The sequence below is a fragment of the Camelina sativa genome, chromosome 9 (assembly GCF_000633955.1).
Source record: "Camelina sativa cultivar DH55 chromosome 9, Cs, whole genome shotgun sequence".
NCBI classification, from domain to species: domain Eukaryota; kingdom Viridiplantae; phylum Streptophyta; class Magnoliopsida; order Brassicales; family Brassicaceae; genus Camelina; species Camelina sativa.
In genome coordinates this window covers 36,037,299-36,056,708 of record NC_025693.1, presented here as the reverse complement: position 1 = coordinate 36,056,708, position 19,410 = coordinate 36,037,299, and the positions used below count along the sequence as shown (strand labels likewise).

The following is a 19,410-nucleotide window of genomic DNA, read 5'->3' as shown; positions in this document are numbered from 1 at the left end:
CATATATTCAAAAATGGGAGGCTATGACCATATTGACCTACTGTTTTAGTTCAATTAATTTTTTTGTCAAACAATCGACAATGATTATTTTACTTTTTATTTTGCAAAATATGATTTTATATAGGGATCTATTATATATTCTTTAGAAAAAAAAAAACATAAGAAGCCCGTCGTGCTGGTTTTGGCCCCGATTAAAAAAACAAAATTTTACATCGTTTTCAATTTGATTTCTCTTTTGGTTTCCTTAAGGCAATTTTTGGTTGACTAGAGAGAGAGATATATAGAAGAAAATAGAGAATGAGGGCAGAGATGCATGAATAAATGATGAAAGTGATGAATTAAAAAAAAAGGACGAGAGGTAGAAAAAGAGAGATAGTTTGATGGATGATAGGTGATGTGACATTGACAAATGATAGAAAATATTTTAAAAAGGAGAAAAAAAAATCTAATAAGTTTCTTTTTGGTGAATTTGAAGAGGTAATAATGGCTAGGGCCCTAGTAAAGGCAAACTTAAAAGTATTATTCTCTTAAACAGTTCTATGTTTCCTGTTATTATTTTTTAAATTTATTCTAAGTGCAACCTCCCTGTTATTTAAATATCTACTTTCTGCATTTAATTATACAAAGTGCTTGTTATATAACTCAATTTTAGAAATATTGTACTATCATTAACTCGAGAAATTGAAACCCTCATAGCATAACTAGCATTAAAAGCTTAATAAATGTCGACAGCTTTGTAGATTCGCGTCTAATCATAAGCTCAACTTTTGTGCTGACAAAGATCCACTATGCAGTCTTGAATTGCGAATCCATAAGCTCAAAGATTGAAAACCACTATGATAAAAAGGAAAAATACATGTGTTGATTTTTTAGAGATGGGTCATCGTGGATAGGATCGATTCTTCGTGTGGTGTATGGGGAACGAATCAGATCCCATGCAGAGAGTTAACTAATAAAAGGAAAACTAGGTTAATGATAGCTTAAAAAGATAATTAAAGAAGGTAATTAGATCTTTGATACTTAGCAATGAGGAGTACGGCAAGGAGAGGGACAAATAAAAAAGGTAGAACAGAACAAAAGAAGGGCCACACACCACTTTTTTTTTTGGCTTGTCTCGATGTGCGTTACGTGACAACCACATCATCCCCTATTTTTATTACTTTCCTCTTTAAAAAATCACATGCAATTCTTCTGTTTTCAATTCATTATTTCGTCCTTTTTGTTTCAACAACTATTAGTATTACTGTTCTGATTTAACCTGTTTAGACTTTTAAAGCAAAATTCTCTCAAGTTGTTACGATAATTGTTTTCACAAAAGGAATATTGATATTTGTTTACTGTACATACCGTTTACTTTTTAGAGTTTCGTCTTGTTCGTAGATATATAATTAATGTCTACTAATAAAACACAATGTAAAGAATTTCATTTTGTACAAACTGCAAATTTTGAAAGAAAAAAAAGCACATAGAGATTTTATGGACGAGTTGACATAAAGGAAGTAATACATTATTTATGATGATCGTGATATTATTTTGTATGTCTCTTCGATGATATCCAAAAGAGAAGTGTTTTTTTAGAGAAATTTCCGTAAAACATCAATTTTATGGTTTGGTTATTTTTGTGATATACCAAATTTTAAAAATATATTTGAAAAATCATAAAAATATTTTAGAAAGGTTTCTAACTTTTGATTTGAAAATTCTTCTACAAATGAATTAGGATCCATTCTAAAATATTTAAAAGTTTATATTTCTACAAAGTCAAAATCTTCTCCACAAATCTTTTACATTTTTGCCATAGAATGACCTCAAAACCAACAAAAATTGGTCTTTGTTTTGCGATATTTTCAGTACAATATTTTTTGATAGAAGAAAATTATAAGACGATTTGATATAAGAGAAAGTGTAATTTTATTTCGCTGTGGCATTTCATGTATATTTCTGAAGACAGCTACTGCCTCATATAATTTTAGACATTTCAAAGTTTTTTATAATGATCAATTCTTGTTTGGTTTCTAGCTATTTCTCATAGACGATGATGAGCAACCACAACGCTGGATTTCGTTTTCTTTTGTACTGTAGTTACGTATAGTTTTCTCGCATGCGATGATGAGCGACTCTCATGAGTTTACAAATTTTATAATTATAGCTTTTTTAGAAAGTTCATTGGATGCTTCGAACGTTGAACAAAACAAATCGTGATAAAGAAACTAAAATATTCGTAAGCGTCGATGCTTGTCTTCTTGTGTTTGGCCATGTTAGGTTGAGTCCAGATTTTTCATATCTGTATTCATACCAATTACACCATCCACCTCTATATTTTAGATTATATGTTCCTATCAAAATATCTCGCGGCGACAGATTTAAAATTCAGGTTCATGTTTCGGGTCAATCGCATTAATTTCAAACGAGTTTTGTCTTAACACGTATACTTACGGTTAATTATTACATTTTTTTAGTCAACTAATTGCCAAAAAATATTTTTGGACCTACTCTAGTAATCAACCTCGCCACGATATCATCGAATGACAAACAAATATGTACGTATGCTAATCCAAAAACCTATAGTAAAACGTTGCTAAAATATTTTATGATATAAGCATTAATTTTTGTTAACCTAGATCTGGATTACATTATTGTGCAAGAAGCAACATGAATAAGTTCAACTCATATATATAGCACATTCAACTTCTAAGAGATTCTAAAAAAAAAAAAAAAACGTACATCATATGCAACATGTATCATTAAAAATATATATACGTCATTTGTTTTAGGTTTAGGATAAGCATGACATGTTCATAAATTTGGCTAATATATATGACAACCATCCACTGATCCACTGTTGGATAAACATGTCTTTGTGCAAGTCCCCGTAATGCGATTCGTGATCTAAATCTCATATCCGACTTTACGTCATAAATTTTTTATAATTTATCTTTCATGGTAAATTAAAAATAATAAATCCTTATATCATTTTAATCTGATTTCCATATATAGCATTTATATATATACAACATATTTTTCATCAGGGCAAAAAATCGCATTGATCATATTTTAAGAAATTATATGACGATGAATGATATCTTATTTCTTTTATATTATTTTCTTCTTTGTCTTTTAACTCATTTTTCTCCCACTAAATCTCATAATCAAAATACTGATTTAATTTGAAAGTCAGAAAATCATTAAAAATAAATATATATTGACATTTATAACATATTTGTTGATTGTATAAAAAATTGCTTTTTATGTTTTCAACTTGCTATGTCGATCTAGATTATTCATTTGTTCTCTACCACATTTAACCAAATGCAAATAATATATATATATATATATAGCTTTATCTAATAATTGCAACAAAAAGAAAGAAAGAATACTTATTACCTAAAATGACCTGATAAGTACCTAACATCTGACATATGCATGCACCATGCTATATGTATATAGTCCACAATATCATATACTCCTATGATCATATTCAAATCGTGAAAATCGTATTATAATTATTATTTCGTAATAATAGGCCGACTCTTATATATAAAGTCAAAGGAAAATACATATATATATATATATATATGTATATAGATACGTCATTACGATACTGATTGGAATTGTATTCTGCATATAGATCATAGATGTGACTCCCCTGGGTGTGTGGAACTGTGGATTGTGGAACAAGGTCGTAATGAATTAAAATACAAAAATACAAATAGATATGCTTACCCTAAAGTCTTAGAATTGATAGCGTCTGTTTTGATCAAAGGGAAAAAAAGAATTTATTGATTTATGTGAGTTAATTAAAACCATCTAATTTGACTGTAGTACGTATATATCTTTTTATTAATGGAGAAACTACAGGAAGATGCCAGAAGTCCAAAACTAATCTCAAAATTGGCTATAAATTCTATAATAAAGCCGACCATAATGATATAGCTTACCACCTTGTTTGTTTATTGTTTCACACTTATTTTTTGATACACTTATAAATTTTTTTTTCTAAATTGTTTTACAATTCGTTTCTTATAATCCTAGTTTTCCAATTTGTATGAATGTATACATTTTTTCTTAATTCTTCACAATCAAAAAAAAAAAAAAAAATGAGAGGACTCTAATCCTAGTTTCCCAAATTTAGCATGAATGTATACATTTGTAGAGGTTATATTTTCTTTTGCTATTCAAAACGTAAACATGCAATTACTAGTCAAAATAAAAATGTGTGGACTCTATCTATATTTTCCCAAACTTAGTATGAACTACTTAACTGCTGAATCAAGCTAAGGGGAATATGTTTTTTTTTTTTTTTTTCAAAACTATATACCAATATGTAAGATAAAACAAACTCATAGAAAAATAGAAATCAAATTCAAACCATCAAGTACATATTTTAAATATAATTTCATAATTTGAAATATAGTGGTTTGTGTTAATGTCATTGATATGTGTCACCGTCTTATATTGCACATGTTATTGAGTAAAACAAAAATAGAAACAGAGAGCAATACAAACGTAAATGTGGTTTTAAACATACAAATTATCACTGACAAAAAACTAATGATTGACCAAGAAACTATCATAAATTAGAATATGAAGATACATTTTCTTTAAATTAAATAGCATAAACATTGTACCAGCTATAGACTGCTTAAAAAAATAAATTCTATGGTGTTAAATTATTGAAAAGACAAGAGATTGTTCGCAAATAATACTAAAAAATATTTAATTTTGATGAAGAGTAATACAGTATATATATAATAATAATTTATTAACTTAAGAGAAAAAAATAGTGATATTTATAATGTTTAAAGAAAAAGAAGAAATATGAATTTTTATCTTTATCAGGCCTTTTCAGTCTGAACCGTACAATCCCCAAAAAAGAAAATGAAAACTGCAATAAAGAAAAGAAAAAAATACTTTTTTTCGAAATTTTACAAAATAAAAAGAAAAAAATTAGAAAAACAGATCGGAAAAAAAAAAAAAAAAAAAAGTAGACTCAGAAGAAGACTGAAGAGAGAAGGGGGGACTTAGCGTGCATGGGAACTACATTTATTATACAAAGAAGAAGACGAAGAAGAAGAAGCTATTCTCCGAATTGAACCAGAAGCTTCGAGGTCTCTCTATCAACAACATAGGAACAAGACGACGAAGACTAATCATCCTTTTACAGCTCAATTTAGGGTTTCTTCCTCCATCATCTTCTTCTTCTTCTTCCTTTTGCTTCTTCTTCTCCAGCTTTCAGGGAGAGATTCTAAAGCTTCATCCCGGTGAGTTATTCTTCGATTATCTGATTTCGATTTCTTTTTTCTATTTGGTTCTCTGTTTCTTCTCCAAATCTTTTGTATTGTTGTTGTTGTTGTAGCTCGTTTTAGTATTTTTTTTTCTTCTTCTGGGAATTGAACTCGAGATTTCTGAGTTTTACTCTACTTCAGTGATTTGTTCTCTTTGTCTAATTACTTGTATAATTAATCGGATTAAGGCTAATACATGAGCTATTTTACTAGCTCTTGTTGGGTTGAGTTGCATTGTGCTCATAATTTTGTGGTCAATGTTTGGCAAAATTGGAATTATATGGTTATATCTTGATTTTGAGCTTTTTAAAAAAAAATTATTTTTAGTGAAAAGGGATGCTTTGAGAAGGAGGAATGAATCTTTGGTGAATGCTAGCTCCAGGAGGAATCTGTCATTTTCAGCACATTTTGTGTGGAAGCATCTGAAATAAGGGATCTGAGTGGCAGAGAAGTGGACTGTTGTTCCATCAAGTCCTAGTTGGATTGGTTTATATCTCTATTGTGATTTGAAAACTCAGAGTTTCTGAAGTGATCTCAACTCTGTTAACTAACGTGCTCTGAGATTGATGGATTTGAACCTGGTAAGGCATCACATGTAAGGTTGGAGGATACTATGTTCTGAAAATCACCAGATCCTTGTCAAGATGGAAACAAGGTGTGTGTCTGTGTTATTATTCTTCCCTTTGTCAACAGTACATTTCACCATGTGACTTCTCTAGTTGTTTAAAAAAAAAAAAAAATCAATTTCTTAGATCTGGGGGTGTAATTTTGTCTTTCCTCAGGGCTGGAGAGAGAGAATTCTCAAATGGTGATGTTTATTCTGGTCAACTCAAAGGAACACTTCCTTATGGGAAAGGAAAGTATGCGTGGCCTGATGGAATCATCTACGAGGGTGATTGGGAAGAAGGGAAAATATCCGGGAGAGGTAAACTCATGTGGTCGTCTGGAGCTAAATATGAAGGGGATTTCTCTGGGGGATACCTTCATGGCTTTGGCACATTGACTTCTCCTGATGGATCTGTCTATGCTGGAGCATGGAGAATGAATGTAAGGCACGGTCTAGGTAGGAAAGAGTATTGTAACTCGGATGTATATGATGGCTCATGGAGAGAAGGATTACAAGATGGCAGTGGTAGTTATTCTTGGTACAATGGAAACAGGTTCATTGGGAACTGGAAAAAGGGTAAAATGTCTGGCAGAGGAATTATGAGCTGGGCTAATGGTGATCTCTTTAATGGGTTTTGGTTGAATGGTCTTAGACATGGCTCTGGTGTTTACAAGTATGCTGATGGCGGTTTTTATTTTGGAACCTGGTCACGTGGTCTTAAAGATGGGAGTGGAGTCTTTTATCCTGCTGGAAGTAAACACCCGTCTCTGAAAAAGTGGCATCGGCATTTTGGTTATGATGACACTGGTAATTTCCTCCTATCTCATAATTCAACAGTAAATATTGATGATTTACGGAATTCGAAAGCTGTGTCACGAAGTCTTTCTGAGATAACCACAACAAGTGGACTGGCGAGAACTTCTGAGAGGTATCCTGATGATTATTGGAGCACCAGTGATCCTCCACGAGACTTTATGCATCACGGGCCCGCATCCAAGTCTGCACGGTCTGTTGATTCTGGTCAAAGTGAGGCACGGGATAAGAACCCTATTGTTTTCGAAAGGGAATACATGCAAGGAGTTTTGATCAAAGAAAGAATTATGAGTTCTATCGACATGTCACACAGAGCTAGGCCTTTGAATCTTACTAAAGAAGTGACAGTTAGCGCTTGTGTGAGCTTTCTAGGGGGAAGGTGGAACCATTATCTAATGCTTAATCTCCAACTTGGTATCAGGTAAACAACCAATTTTAATAGATGTTAGTTATCAAAATGACAAGAGAGCTTTATTGAAGTCACTTCTGAACATTTTCTTCATTTTCTCATATGATCTTCTCAGTAGCCTAACCACAGTAATTTCTGCACACTGTGACTTGATTAATGAGTCAGACCAGAATACAAACAGTCAGACCATGCTTGTAGTAGTTTTTCTCTTACACAACAAATCTTTTCAAGTTCACAGGTATACTGTTGGGAAAATTACACCAGTGCCTCCGCGGGAAGTTCGTGCTTCTGACTTTAGTGAAAGAGCCAGAATCATGATGTTCTTCCCTAGAAACGGTTCCCAATATACACCTCCGCACAAGTCCATTAATTTCGATTGGAAAGATTATTGCCCTATGGTTTTCAGGTAAAACTTGTTTTTTATTCCGCTTATTCCAGAAATGCTTTTAATCAGCAAATATAATAGCATACTAGGCCTCTCTCAGCATATGTATCAATAGCATAACAGATCTGTATCAATACGTCGATGAATTTGGAAACTGAACATCAATGTGAAATACTTTTGTTAAAGATTTAAATGTTGAAGTGTCTGCTAGGTCTCCAAACTACTGATCTTTATTAGATAATATCTTTTGCTTAAGGATCTTATCATGGTCAGGGATTTTGATATTTGTTAACCAAAACAAGTGGGTAATAAGTCTAAAAGTAATAATCTTAGCCAAATAGAAATCAATTAGATAAGGTTTAACAACAATGTCTGTGGAATGATGCTTTTTTCAACACAAGATGATTCTTTTACTCATTATCAACGCTGTTCTTAGTGTATTCAAGATTACTTGTTCTTTCTAGTTATTTACTATGCATGGTTTGCAATGGCATAGGAATTTAAGGGAAATGTTCAAGTTAGATGCTGCAGACTACATGATGTCTATCTGTGGCGATGATGGCTTGAGGGAAATTTCGTCCGCTGGAAAAAGTGGCAGTATCTTCTACCTTTCTCATGACGACAGATTTGTGATAAAGACACTAAAAAGATCTGAGTTAAAGGTTTGATAGAACTAAACCAAGCTTTCTTCTTTTCTTGCTTGTTGTAAGCATAGTAGTGGTTTGGGTATATTACAAACCCTTCTTGATATTTGGTTAGGTTAGCTGATTCATGCTCCTTTTCTTTTTCTTTTGTTGCATTTTTAGGATGCATGTGACCTACCTATAGATAGTCTAGCCTCCTTGTATGTATTTTTCTTAGTATATCACATAATCTTATGTATATGTATGACTGAGAGCATCTCTTTTTCTAATAGGTTCTACTCAGGATGTTGCCTAGGTACTATGAACATGTAGGGGACTATGAAAATACGCTCATAACAAAGTTTTTTGGAGTTCACAGAATAAAACTCAAGTGGGGTAAAAAGGTGATAACTAGTCTGATCTCTTTTATATATTAGTTAATTCCATTATATTTCATTTCTCTTTACCATGAGCTTTGTGCTTCTCTGACAGGTACGATTTGTGGTCATGGGGAATATGTTTTGCACAGAATTGAAGATTCATCGCCGCTATGACCTAAAGGGCTCAACTCAAGGGAGATTTACAGAAAAGAATAAAATTGGAGAAAAAACTACCATGAAAGATCTTGACCTGGCTTATGAACTTCATATGGACAAGCTGCTGCGAGAGGCTCTCTTCAAGTGAGTTCTCTACTCATTTTTTTAATAACCCTTTCGTCAGTTGAATGATATTTTAGTTATACATTTGCTACGGAACCTCTAGGTTTTATGTGCCATTTGTATCTATTTTCCAAAGTCTGCATGCTGCAACCACTTACTGTTTCTGAAATCATCTAATGATCACATCTCGCCTGTCGCAATTTTCCAGCACTTATTCTGTTGAATATGTGAGGGATGTGTCATGTGGAAATTCAAGTTTTTTTTTTTTTTGGGAAATCTCATCTATAGAAATTGTGTATATATTTTTTAGGGGAGCAAGTTCTCATTGGTGTTTAAACTTATTAAATCCATTTCTGCAAGACCTGACTGATAGCCTAGTGAACCAACTAGGATTTAGAGAGTTATACAAAATGTCTTACTGCCACTGCTGTCTCCACGCATACCATTATAAATGAGATGTTGCTCTGCTTTTCATGGTTTCAAGTCTAGTCTGCTAGTGAATTTTTTTGTATGATACTTCTCCTGTTTTTCATTAGCTTTAACTTGGATTCTTCATTATTTTTACATTCTTATGTTATCCTGATTGCAATCGTAAGGACATTAAATTGCTGTAATTTTCACAATTGTGTTTGTCTAATTGTTTATGGAACCTCGTTGTTTCCCACATGGCAGGCAAATTATTTTAGACTGTTCCTTCTTGGAATCTCTTCAAATCCTTGACTACAGTCTTCTCTTGGGATTACATTTTAGAGCTCCCGATCCACGTGCTGATATCCTGGATCCTCCCATTGAAATGTCAGATCAAGAAAGTGATAGTGATGCTTCTGTTGACGGTAAGCCTCAATTCTCTAAGAGACTATATATCTTCTTAGTTTAGGGAGAATAGTCATTCACTCGCTTAGATAAATCAGGTGATCAGTTTCTTACTACACAGTAGTTCTAGTGCTCACACATGGAGTCATTGTAAACTAGACTACATGTCATGGATTTGTGTCTCTTACAGTTTTTTGTTTTGTGTTTCATCAGTCAGCTTTCCACGTGAACCTTCCAATCCTCCAAAAGGACTATTAATGGTTACTCACGAGCCCAATTCCGTTAATACCGCCCCGGGTCCTCACATTAGAGGTAGCACACTACGAGCATTCTCTGTTGGCGAGCAAGAAGTTGATCTTATTCTACCTGGAACTGCAAGGTTAGTCACTTCCTGCCAAAACCTAACTTCACTCCACAAGATCACAGTCCAATATCCTTATTTCCAGTTTATGAAAATTTTCCTCAACCATACCTTTTGGAATCAAATTCAGGCTCCGGGTGCAGTTAGGAGTGAACATGCCGGCTCAAGCCCACCACAAACTCGGTCAAGACAAGGAGGAGCCGGGAACAGTCGAGCTATTTGAAGTGTACGATGTGGTTGTATACATGGGCATCATTGACATCCTCCAAGAGTACAACATGAAGAAGAAAGTGGAACATAAATGCAAATCGATGAAATATGATCCGATGACAATTTCAGCCATCGAGCCTACACTTTACTCTAAGCGATTCATCGATTTCCTCCTTAAGGTATTCCCAGAAAAAGCATAGAGAGATAAACAGATGATGATGGTTCATGATCTGGCTCGGTTGATTGATAATATTCTTTCCTGTTCATAAGCCATAAAATACTCCAGAGGGATCTGGCTCGTAACGTTCTTATTCATATGTACACTAACATTTAGGATCTTATGCTTTAAAACAGTTTTCGTGTATTATTGTCATGAGTTCACTCTCTCACTGTGCCTCACCATTTAGCTACTGCTAAGGTGGGTTGAGGATAGATATGTATAATGTACTAATCACCATTTTTGAAATAAGATTGAATTTACAAACAAAAAAAGATATAGAATAGGCCAGTTTAATGGACTAATTAATGGACTAATGTATAAGAAGTATAGATAAATTTCAAGCTTATTGATCCTCTTTTCTTCAGGTTACCTTTACAAGTTTCTAATCTAACTTACTGGTTGAGCAGATACAAATCGGTAACATTCTAACCATTAGGGATAGATTAAAAAGGCAGGAAAAAAACTTCCAAGACGATTTGTGTGTTTTTATTTTATTTTATTGTAAACATGCATAATCGTTCGTTCTTCAATTGTATTTGGTAGCATGACTCCCCAATCAAGGAACCAAAAATATATATTAAAAATAATGCACCGCTATAGCTACGTTAGATATTATTAAGCTAAGCCGGACATGTTGCATAAAGAAAGATGATCACATCAAAGGATCAATGTTGAAATCAGTAAAAAAATCATCGAAGTGTAGATTATCTTCCTCGTTCACCAACAAAGTACTTGCAGAGCCAGAAGACTCTCCTTCCAATATGTGATTCTGATTCGTTGTCGTCTTCGTCTCGTCGTTACAAATCATTAAACGTCCATCTATTTGATTGCTCTTCACGGCATCATCTAACCGGACTCTCGCATTGTTCAACATCCTAGAAACCGCATCGACGGCCTCTCTCAACTCGTCCACGTTCTCCGACATGTCAAAACCTTTGTCTTCCCACCAATTAAACCCTAACCCTGACCTGTTCTGTAATTGGTTTGCTGAAAGTGGATGCTGGTCTTGGAGCACAGAGGAGACAACTTGATCGACAGAGGAGTGACCGAAAGAGTAGAAAGAAGCGTGAGAGTTGGAAGAGAGAGGAGTCGCCAAGATTGCGATTTGACTGTTGGGAGAGAGGCGGCAGAGCTCCGAAGCTTTACGGAAGAGACCGTTCCTGCGTTTGGTGAAAGCAACCGTTTTTGCGGATTTGTTTTGGATTTCAACAATGTCAATCTTATGCTTTTTGCCTCCCATATTGAAACAATGTTACAAGAAAGAAAGCGAATTACACAGACAAAGATCACAAGATTTGTTTGCAAGCTAGCTTCCTCTCTTTATATTATTATACTAATAACTCTCTCTTCTCATCTTCCTTTTTTACATTTAGTGTGTGTTACCATTATGGATGATTCCCTTATTCAAATTTTCCATAATCGACTGATTCCGAATATTACCTTTTTTTTTTGTACACAAAGAAAACTCTATTTGAATTTATAAACTATGGGTTTGATTGGTAACCAAAACAAAGCTTTACAAGTGATACCGCTTTCAATTTTTACCAATCATAACAACTTTACCAAAAATATTATTAAAATCTTTACTCTCAACTTTTTTGTACAGCTTTTATGTATACCTCTTTCTTACAGTTTTGCACTATTCTTTAACAGCTTACACTTTCAGCTTACAGCTTTTCTGTACAGCTTTGACTACGTTACTAATCAGATCCAATATTTATTCTCGTGCGGGATGTTTCACATTCCCTCACCAAAACCCTTAAATCCTAGACTGTTGTTTCTTGCGCACCAACAAACAAAATGTCTTCTTTCTTTCTCGTGTTTTTCTTTTGGTAACTTCGGTTTAAAGGTTTGTTTACTTAATCAAAACCCTAATAAATTTTTAATTCCTGTTCCATTGCATTTTTGTTAAAACTTTGATCATTTGATGTTAATGTGTGATCTTTTCGTAAGTATATTAATTACATGCCCAGCCATTCAAAAATTAAAAAAGAAATTGATTTTTTTTTTTTATCTTGTTCTATACAAGTAAAGAACAAGTGACTGCTATCTTCAATTGGTTCATGACAGAGGACACAAGAAGAGTCGATACCAATTACTTCTCACCCCTACCACATTTTTTTTAGGACTTCCTATAATCACATAAACATATATATATTGATTACAAATTACAAGGACATAAACTACATCTATTATTCATAATTCTTTAGCAAAATTAAACAACCTTAAAGATATGTTTATCAAAGGAAATAATTATTTATTTAAAATGTTTTTCTCCTCCTAATAAATAACATGGGACCAATGCTTTCATGTGATATCGCGTCATCTTATCATATTCATCATCAAGATGGATGAACCTTATTCCCAGCTGCAGTCTTCCAAGCAGATCTCATCGACGCAGCCGCTGATCCCATCGCCGCCGCAATATGCCGTTTTGCGGCGATCGTCGCAGCTTTCTCCATTAGGTTCCCAGTTCTCCTAGCAGTCTCTGCTTTCTCCTCAAGCTCTTTAAGCTCAGCCGCTTCCATCATCTCCATCTCCTCCAACGTTCTCCGATACTCCTCCATCCCCCACTCCATATCCCTACAAAAAGAAACAAAACACCATTGAAAAAGAATCAGATCTCTCTCTCCAGATCTATGAAGATTAAAATTATTATTATTACCGATCGAGTTCGAGTTCGGCTTGAAGGAGAGATTCTTCAGCTTGTTCGAGTTCTTGTTGCTGTTCGGATTCGAGAGCTGCCCAAGCTTTGTAGGAATCGACTTCGAAGAGACGCATGAGGTCTTCGATTCTTGAAGGGTCGAATGTTTTGTCGACAAGGGCTTGATCGGAGAGGAGAGTGAAGTGGTGAATTAGAGCTTCCATGTTTTTTTTGGTGAATTGAAGATCGGAGATGAAAGTGAGAGAATCGAATGATTCTTGTAATTTGTGGAATATTTATTGCAACAAGTGGGATATGACAATAATGTAAGGCAAATAGAGAGAGAGACAGAGAGAGTAAAGTTTTAAACGTTGGGGATATTTGACGAATTGTCAAAAGTTGAAATGATTGGTGAGTGGTAAAAACATGTAAAAGTGGTAAGGTTACCATTAGTATTGTGAAGACCGTTACGTTAGCCAACCTAAAGTATTAAGTCACTAATTAATCCAAAATAAAATAAAAAATATATGATCATATTATTCTTTTTTTTTTTTTTTTTTTTTTTTTNAGCAAATCATATTTTTTAAACAAGATAAGCCACCACCACTGCTTTAGCCAACAAGATAATAAGTTTTCTTAGGATTTTTATTTTACAATATTTATGTCATTTGTTTAGTACTTGTTGAAATTTGGGGTATCCAATCAAATATTTTAAGTGATTTGTGTTAAAATAACAAATCATATGTTATTCAAACATGATTTTTAAATAAAATCTAATGAATTCTAAAATGATTGAACTAGTGATTTGAATATCAACTTCAAAACCTATTGTTATTGAAAAATTAATCTCATCGGTTTTGGAAAAAATACGTGAGGAAGATATATAACGATTTTGAATATAAGATGAGACTAGTGTAAAATTTAGTTAATTGCCCTCTAGTTTAATTATTAGTTGCACTAGTGTCCCACACTAAATATATGTCTGCATCCGCCCCTGAGTCCTGGGGTGATTGCTCACATCCAAAAATAAAAAATTCATGAGTTCGATCCATATTTATTTGGGGGCTGTGTGGGTGCACAAGTCAAAAACCGTTATTAAAGAAAAATCGAGAGACGACAATTGCAACTATGAAGATGAAATCATCTTTAAGACAGAAATTAGAGAGCATATATACGAGATTAAAGACAAACGAAAAGAGTTATTCAAAAAAAAAAAAAAAAAAAAAAAAAAANAAAATGCGTTAGACAACACCAATAGGCAATAAGCCTACGACATTGCAACCTCCGATCGATAGCCAACAATAGCATTACGGTTTAAGAGAAGGAATGGGTAATTTTAACCGTAGGATGCGATTGTTTTTAATATAAACCGTTGAAGTGTTTTTCTTAACACGCTGATGACGTCGACCGACCCTAAACGTCGGTTTGATATTTATTTATATATGATTTATAAGTATACCATATTAGTCGAATGCAATAATTTTTACTCTATATACATTTATTTTTCTTCTCCTTTTACAAAGAAAAACCCTAATGGTTCGTACCAAGAAAAAGAAAACCCTAATGGTTCGTACCAAGACAAAGAAAACCGTAGTGGTGCCGAGAAAGCTTCCATTAGATCTGGAAGAAGAGATACTCGTTCGACTTCCACCTCTATCTCTTGTTCGCTTCAGGTCCGTTTGCAGAGAATGGAAAGCTCTATTCAACAGTAAGAAATTCGCCAACAAAAACTTTGCTTGCGGTCGCCCAGAAATCATGTTACATACACATTCCGATATTTACTTGATTAACGTCGATCTCAACGACGACGATCCAACTATTAAAGTGACTGATTTATGCATTAATTTACGCCATGGCGGTTATCATGTATGTGGGATCTGCGATGGTCACGTCTTCATGTATTCTGATCATGAAGGAGGCTTGGTTTGGAATCCGTTGGTGAGACAGGCTAAAAGGATTGCCAAGGATGATCATGAATGTGGCAGAGATATGGGTTACGATGGTAGAGACACCGAAAAGAGTTACAAGATTATTGGAGAGTGCGGTACTAATTTGGACCGTAGAGTTGCAGTCTTGGAATTTGGAACCAATGAGTAATGGAAGGTTACTGATGGTACTCTTTCTAGCGAAGAGTTAAGCTCAGTCTCAGACTACTCGTCTAGGGTCTCCCTGAATGGAAATTTGTACTGGACAGCTCATAAGTATCCCGAAACTGGTGAGTATTTCATCGAAATGCTCGATTTTTCTAAAGAGATAAGAAAGATCTTTTGTAAACTACCGTGTGAGGGGAAAAGAAGTGGTGACCATACTCGTGACCTATCGATTTACAAGAGAGATCGGTTTTCAGTGTTACAACAATCCAAAAGAACAAGAGAGACTAAGATTTGGGTTACAGAGAAGAAAATTGGTAATGGGGATGATGGAGGCGATGTGGTGTGGATTAAGTTCATGACTGTGTCAAGACCTGACTTCCCCGAGGTAATTTATCACATGTCTACAAGTTACTTCGTGGATTATAATAACATCTATGGAAAGAGCTTCGTTCTGTGTTGTCATAGCAAGAAACCTAAAGAAGCTTGGGTCTATATTGTGAGGGGAGATCTATGCAAAAAGATTAAGATCGATGGAGTGCATTGTAGGTTTGGATCCTCTGTCTATGTTCCCAGTTTGATCACTATTTCTTGAGAGACATTCGCTGAAGCTAGTGAACAAGAGAAGACGTTTTACTAGTTTAATTTCCATTGTTGTGGTGTGTTTATTTATTTATATGATTTTTAAGTCTAAATTCATTATTATACAAATTCAAACTGAACCAAACTCTGTATATATGTAGACATCTAAACAAAACCCCATATCCACTCAACATCACTTTTATTTTATTTAAACAATATACGAACCTATATAGTACGATGCCAATCCGACGCGTGGTGCCAGAGCGAGGATCAGCTCTAGAGGGCGTGGCATCGCACATGTTTGGTTTAAAAGGCATCCTTCGACTCATGTCTCTGTTTCATGCTGATTTTGAAGCTCTCTTACGGGCGATGGAAACTGCCCTTTGTCTTTTGTCTAGGCTATACTTCTATCCGTTTTGAAACAGATTGTTCGGAAATCTTGAAAGTGATAGTTGCGAAGGACGATTGACCCGCTTACGCCACGTAATTAGAATTCTTTCATGTTCTTAGATATTTCTCTGATTTTTCGATTCATGTTATCCCTCGAACTAATAATGTATATACCTTAGCGAATTTATTTTTCGATTCATTGTCTATCCCGCTCGCGTGTGTAGAATTTATTTGATGGGGAAATCAGCTGGTGCACATATCTCTTCTTGTGCTCTCTTCGAACTAGCTATTAAAGAATCAAGAGGGCAGAGCATCTCATGGAGTGTTTTTTTTTTTTTTCAGGTTTGAACTCTCTGGTCTCTACTTAACAATATGTCTCTCTGTTCTCTGTCAAACCTTCGTTGTGCTTATACTCAATGCTTTATGTTCTTCAATGTGATCAAGCCATCATGGTTTCTTTCGTTTCAAAGTCATAACATTGTGTATTTGTTTTACTGTGATCAATGCTTGATCAGTTTTGAATCGGTTTTTGATGAAGCTTGGCTGCCCTTCTGTTATTGCTGTGATTAATGTGTACAATGAGTTTGCGTTGAGTCTGATCTTGAATGAGTTGAATGAGTTTTTTGTGTTAAAAATTCTTAACCCCAAGTTTAGAATCAACCATTGGACTCATAAAATTTCAAAGTCTCTTAATAAAGTTCTTAACTGAACATTTTTCAAAATTTATAATAAAAATATTTTTAAGCAATTTTGTTAAACGTCGGTTTGATATTGTTAATATATAGATGATTTGTATAATAAGTAAATAAAATATATAGAGAGAGTCGTATCGTAACCCTAGTATTTACTCCATACAAGTATACTTTTCTTCCCCTGCTTCCTTTACACCAGAATCCCTAATGACGCCTCCGAGAAAGCTTCCATTAGATCTGGAAGAAGAGATACTCGTTCGACTTCCACCTCTATCTCTTGTTCGCTTCAGATCCGTTTGCAAAGAATGGAACGCTCTTTTCAACAGTAAGAGATTCGTCAACCAAAACTTTGCATGTGCTCGCGCAGAATTCATTGTAAAGACACATTCTCATATCTCTTCGGTAAGCGTCGATCTCAACGACGATCCAACTATAAAAGTAACTGATTTATGCTTTGATTTACGCGGTCGCCATTATTATCTCTATGGGATATGCGATGGTTACTTCTTCTTGGAAGACACTAGAAGAGAACGCATGGTAATTTGGAACCCGTTGCTGAGACACACTAAAAGGATTGCCCAAGATGATCGGGGACGTGATATGGGTTACGATGGTAGAAACCCCGAAAAGAGTTACAAGATTATCGGACAGTGCAGTTCTACTTTGATCCGTAGAGTTGCAGTCTTGGAAGTTGCAACCAATACGTGGAAGGTCACTCATCGTCCCACTTCTCCCGGAGAGTCATACTCACGCGACTCGTCTAGGGTTTACCTGAATGGAAATTTATACTGGACAGGTTATAAGGAGCCCGAAACTGCTGGCGAGTATTTCATTGAAATGCTTGATTTTTCGAATGAGATGATAAAGATCTTTTGTAAACTACCGTGCGAGGGGAGAAGAGCTTCTTCCCGTATTCGTGTCCTCTCGGTTTACAAGGGAGATCGGTTTTCAGTGTTACAACAGCGCATAAGGACAAAAGAGATTAAGATTTGGGTGACAGAGAAGAAAATTGGTAATGCCGACGATGGAGGCGATGTGGTGTGGATCAAGTTCATGAATGTCTCAAGACCTGACTTCCCCATTGTACTTGATTATCACAAGTCTATAAGTTACTTCGTGGATGATAACATCTATGGAAAGAGCTTTGTTCTGTGTTGTTACAGCAAGAAACGTAAGAAACCTAGAAAAGCTTGGGTCTATATTGTAAGGGGAGATATGTGCAAAAAGATTAAGATAGATGGAGTGAACTGTAGGTTTGAATCCTCTGTCTATATTCCCAGTTTGATCACTATTACTTGAGAAACTTCCGCTGAAGCTAGTTAACAAAGAAGAAGTACTTTTACAAGCTCTATTTCGATTGTTGCCTTCTTTTAAAAAAAATATATATTTATTTGTTAAATTCATTATCTATAAAGGTTCTATGAAAATTGGAAAAATATAAGGATTGTAATCAGTTGGGGATTGTCTAAAGATCGAACTTTGAAAAGCTAACATTTGTTGATCATGGTGCATATCCTGATTATTAAGAATGTACATGTAATGAATACAGCGCAAACGTCTTCTTGTTTATCTTTACTGATGGAGTTTTGTAGTTTTTGTTTATTTTGGTGCAACCATATATAAAACTTCTAGACTAAGAATGCATTAGGATGATTTTGCAATATGCATTAGGTTTCTACGATCCCCTTTTAATAAAAGGGAAGTACACAACTTAAGTTTTGTAGACTTTATAAAAAATATAAATGGTTACAAATGCATACTAATAGGTTATATATAGGATATACTTAATCCTATACACTTCATAAGATAACTTTTTGTATATAGATAATAAATAATAAATCCATAAATCATGGAGTATATAAATAATAAATAATAAATTCATAAATCGTGGAGCAAATATATCACGGAGATCACAACATAGTTATTTGAAATGATCACTTTTTTAATAAAAGAAAAGTACACAACATAGTTTATATTATTTATATTGTAATATAAAATAAAGAGAAGTACACAACATAGTTTATATTATAGTGATTAAATTATATTATTTAATTTAAAATTATAATCGCGGAGTTATTTCAAATGATCTTTTTTTTAATAAAAAAGAAGTACACAACATAGTTTTTGTAGACTTTACATTTTTAATAAATTATAAATGGTTACAAATAGGTTATAGATAGGTTATAGATTAATTCATATATTAATGGTTACACCTAAATATTGGGTGCAACCTTAATTGGAGATATTCCAAATTGATAATTGATATATTAATGGTAACAAATAAAATCATGGATCTTCCAAACTGTATTTTCAGAAGATTTTAGTCATATATCAAGTTGTTTCCAAAGATCTTTAAACACAATATTACAAATTTACTTTCCACAGATTTTATTGATAAACCATAACGTTCAATAAAAATTAGGACCGTGCTAGAGCACAGATTGAATTTTGTTTTTATATTATAATTTTAAGACTTACATACTCAAGCACGCGTTAAATTTTTATATACTCTAGCACGAAAGCTGTTGGACACACTCTAGCACAGATTAATAATTTTATATACTCTAACACGAGTTAAAATTAACAATATAAGACTTACATAATATATTTACATTCCATGAATAATA

At 34.0% G+C, this 19,410-nt stretch overlaps 3 protein-coding genes and 2 pseudogenes across 4 annotated transcripts; 3 read left to right on the top strand and 2 right to left on the bottom strand.

Annotated features, from left to right (window-relative positions):
• Positions 4,975-10,529, top strand: LOC104714417 (phosphatidylinositol 4-phosphate 5-kinase 8-like). 2 transcript variants are annotated; one of them, XM_010431773.2, is made up of 10 exons: positions 4,975-5,261; positions 5,620-5,940; positions 6,068-7,126; positions 7,353-7,520; positions 7,996-8,161; positions 8,416-8,526; positions 8,615-8,802; positions 9,454-9,614; positions 9,808-9,973; positions 10,086-10,529. In XM_010431773.2, the coding sequence occupies exons 2-10, from the start codon at positions 5,930-5,932 to the stop codon at positions 10,363-10,365; spliced, it is 2,310 nt and encodes a 769-aa protein (XP_010430075.1). In that variant the 5' UTR covers positions 4,975-5,261; positions 5,620-5,929; the 3' UTR covers positions 10,366-10,529. The 2 variants fall into 2 exon arrangements, with proteins under 2 accessions (XP_010430075.1, XP_010430074.1); XM_010431772.2 differs by having other exon boundaries at positions 5,613-5,940.
• Positions 11,038-11,625, bottom strand: LOC104716008 (agamous-like MADS-box protein AGL97). Its single transcript, XM_010433363.1, has one exon. The coding sequence runs from the start codon at positions 11,623-11,625 to the stop codon at positions 11,038-11,040; it is 588 nt and encodes a 195-aa protein (XP_010431665.1).
• On the bottom strand, positions 12,502-13,433 carry LOC104714416. The gene is made up of 2 exons (XM_010431771.2): positions 13,051-13,433; positions 12,502-12,968 (listed from the first exon to the last, which is right to left on the bottom strand). The coding sequence occupies exons 1-2, from the start codon at positions 13,251-13,253 to the stop codon at positions 12,728-12,730; spliced, it is 444 nt and encodes a 147-aa protein (XP_010430073.1). The 5' UTR covers positions 13,254-13,433; the 3' UTR covers positions 12,502-12,727.
• LOC104716007 lies at positions 14,563-15,714 on the top strand (annotated as a pseudogene).
• LOC104716006 lies at positions 17,318-18,082 on the top strand (annotated as a pseudogene).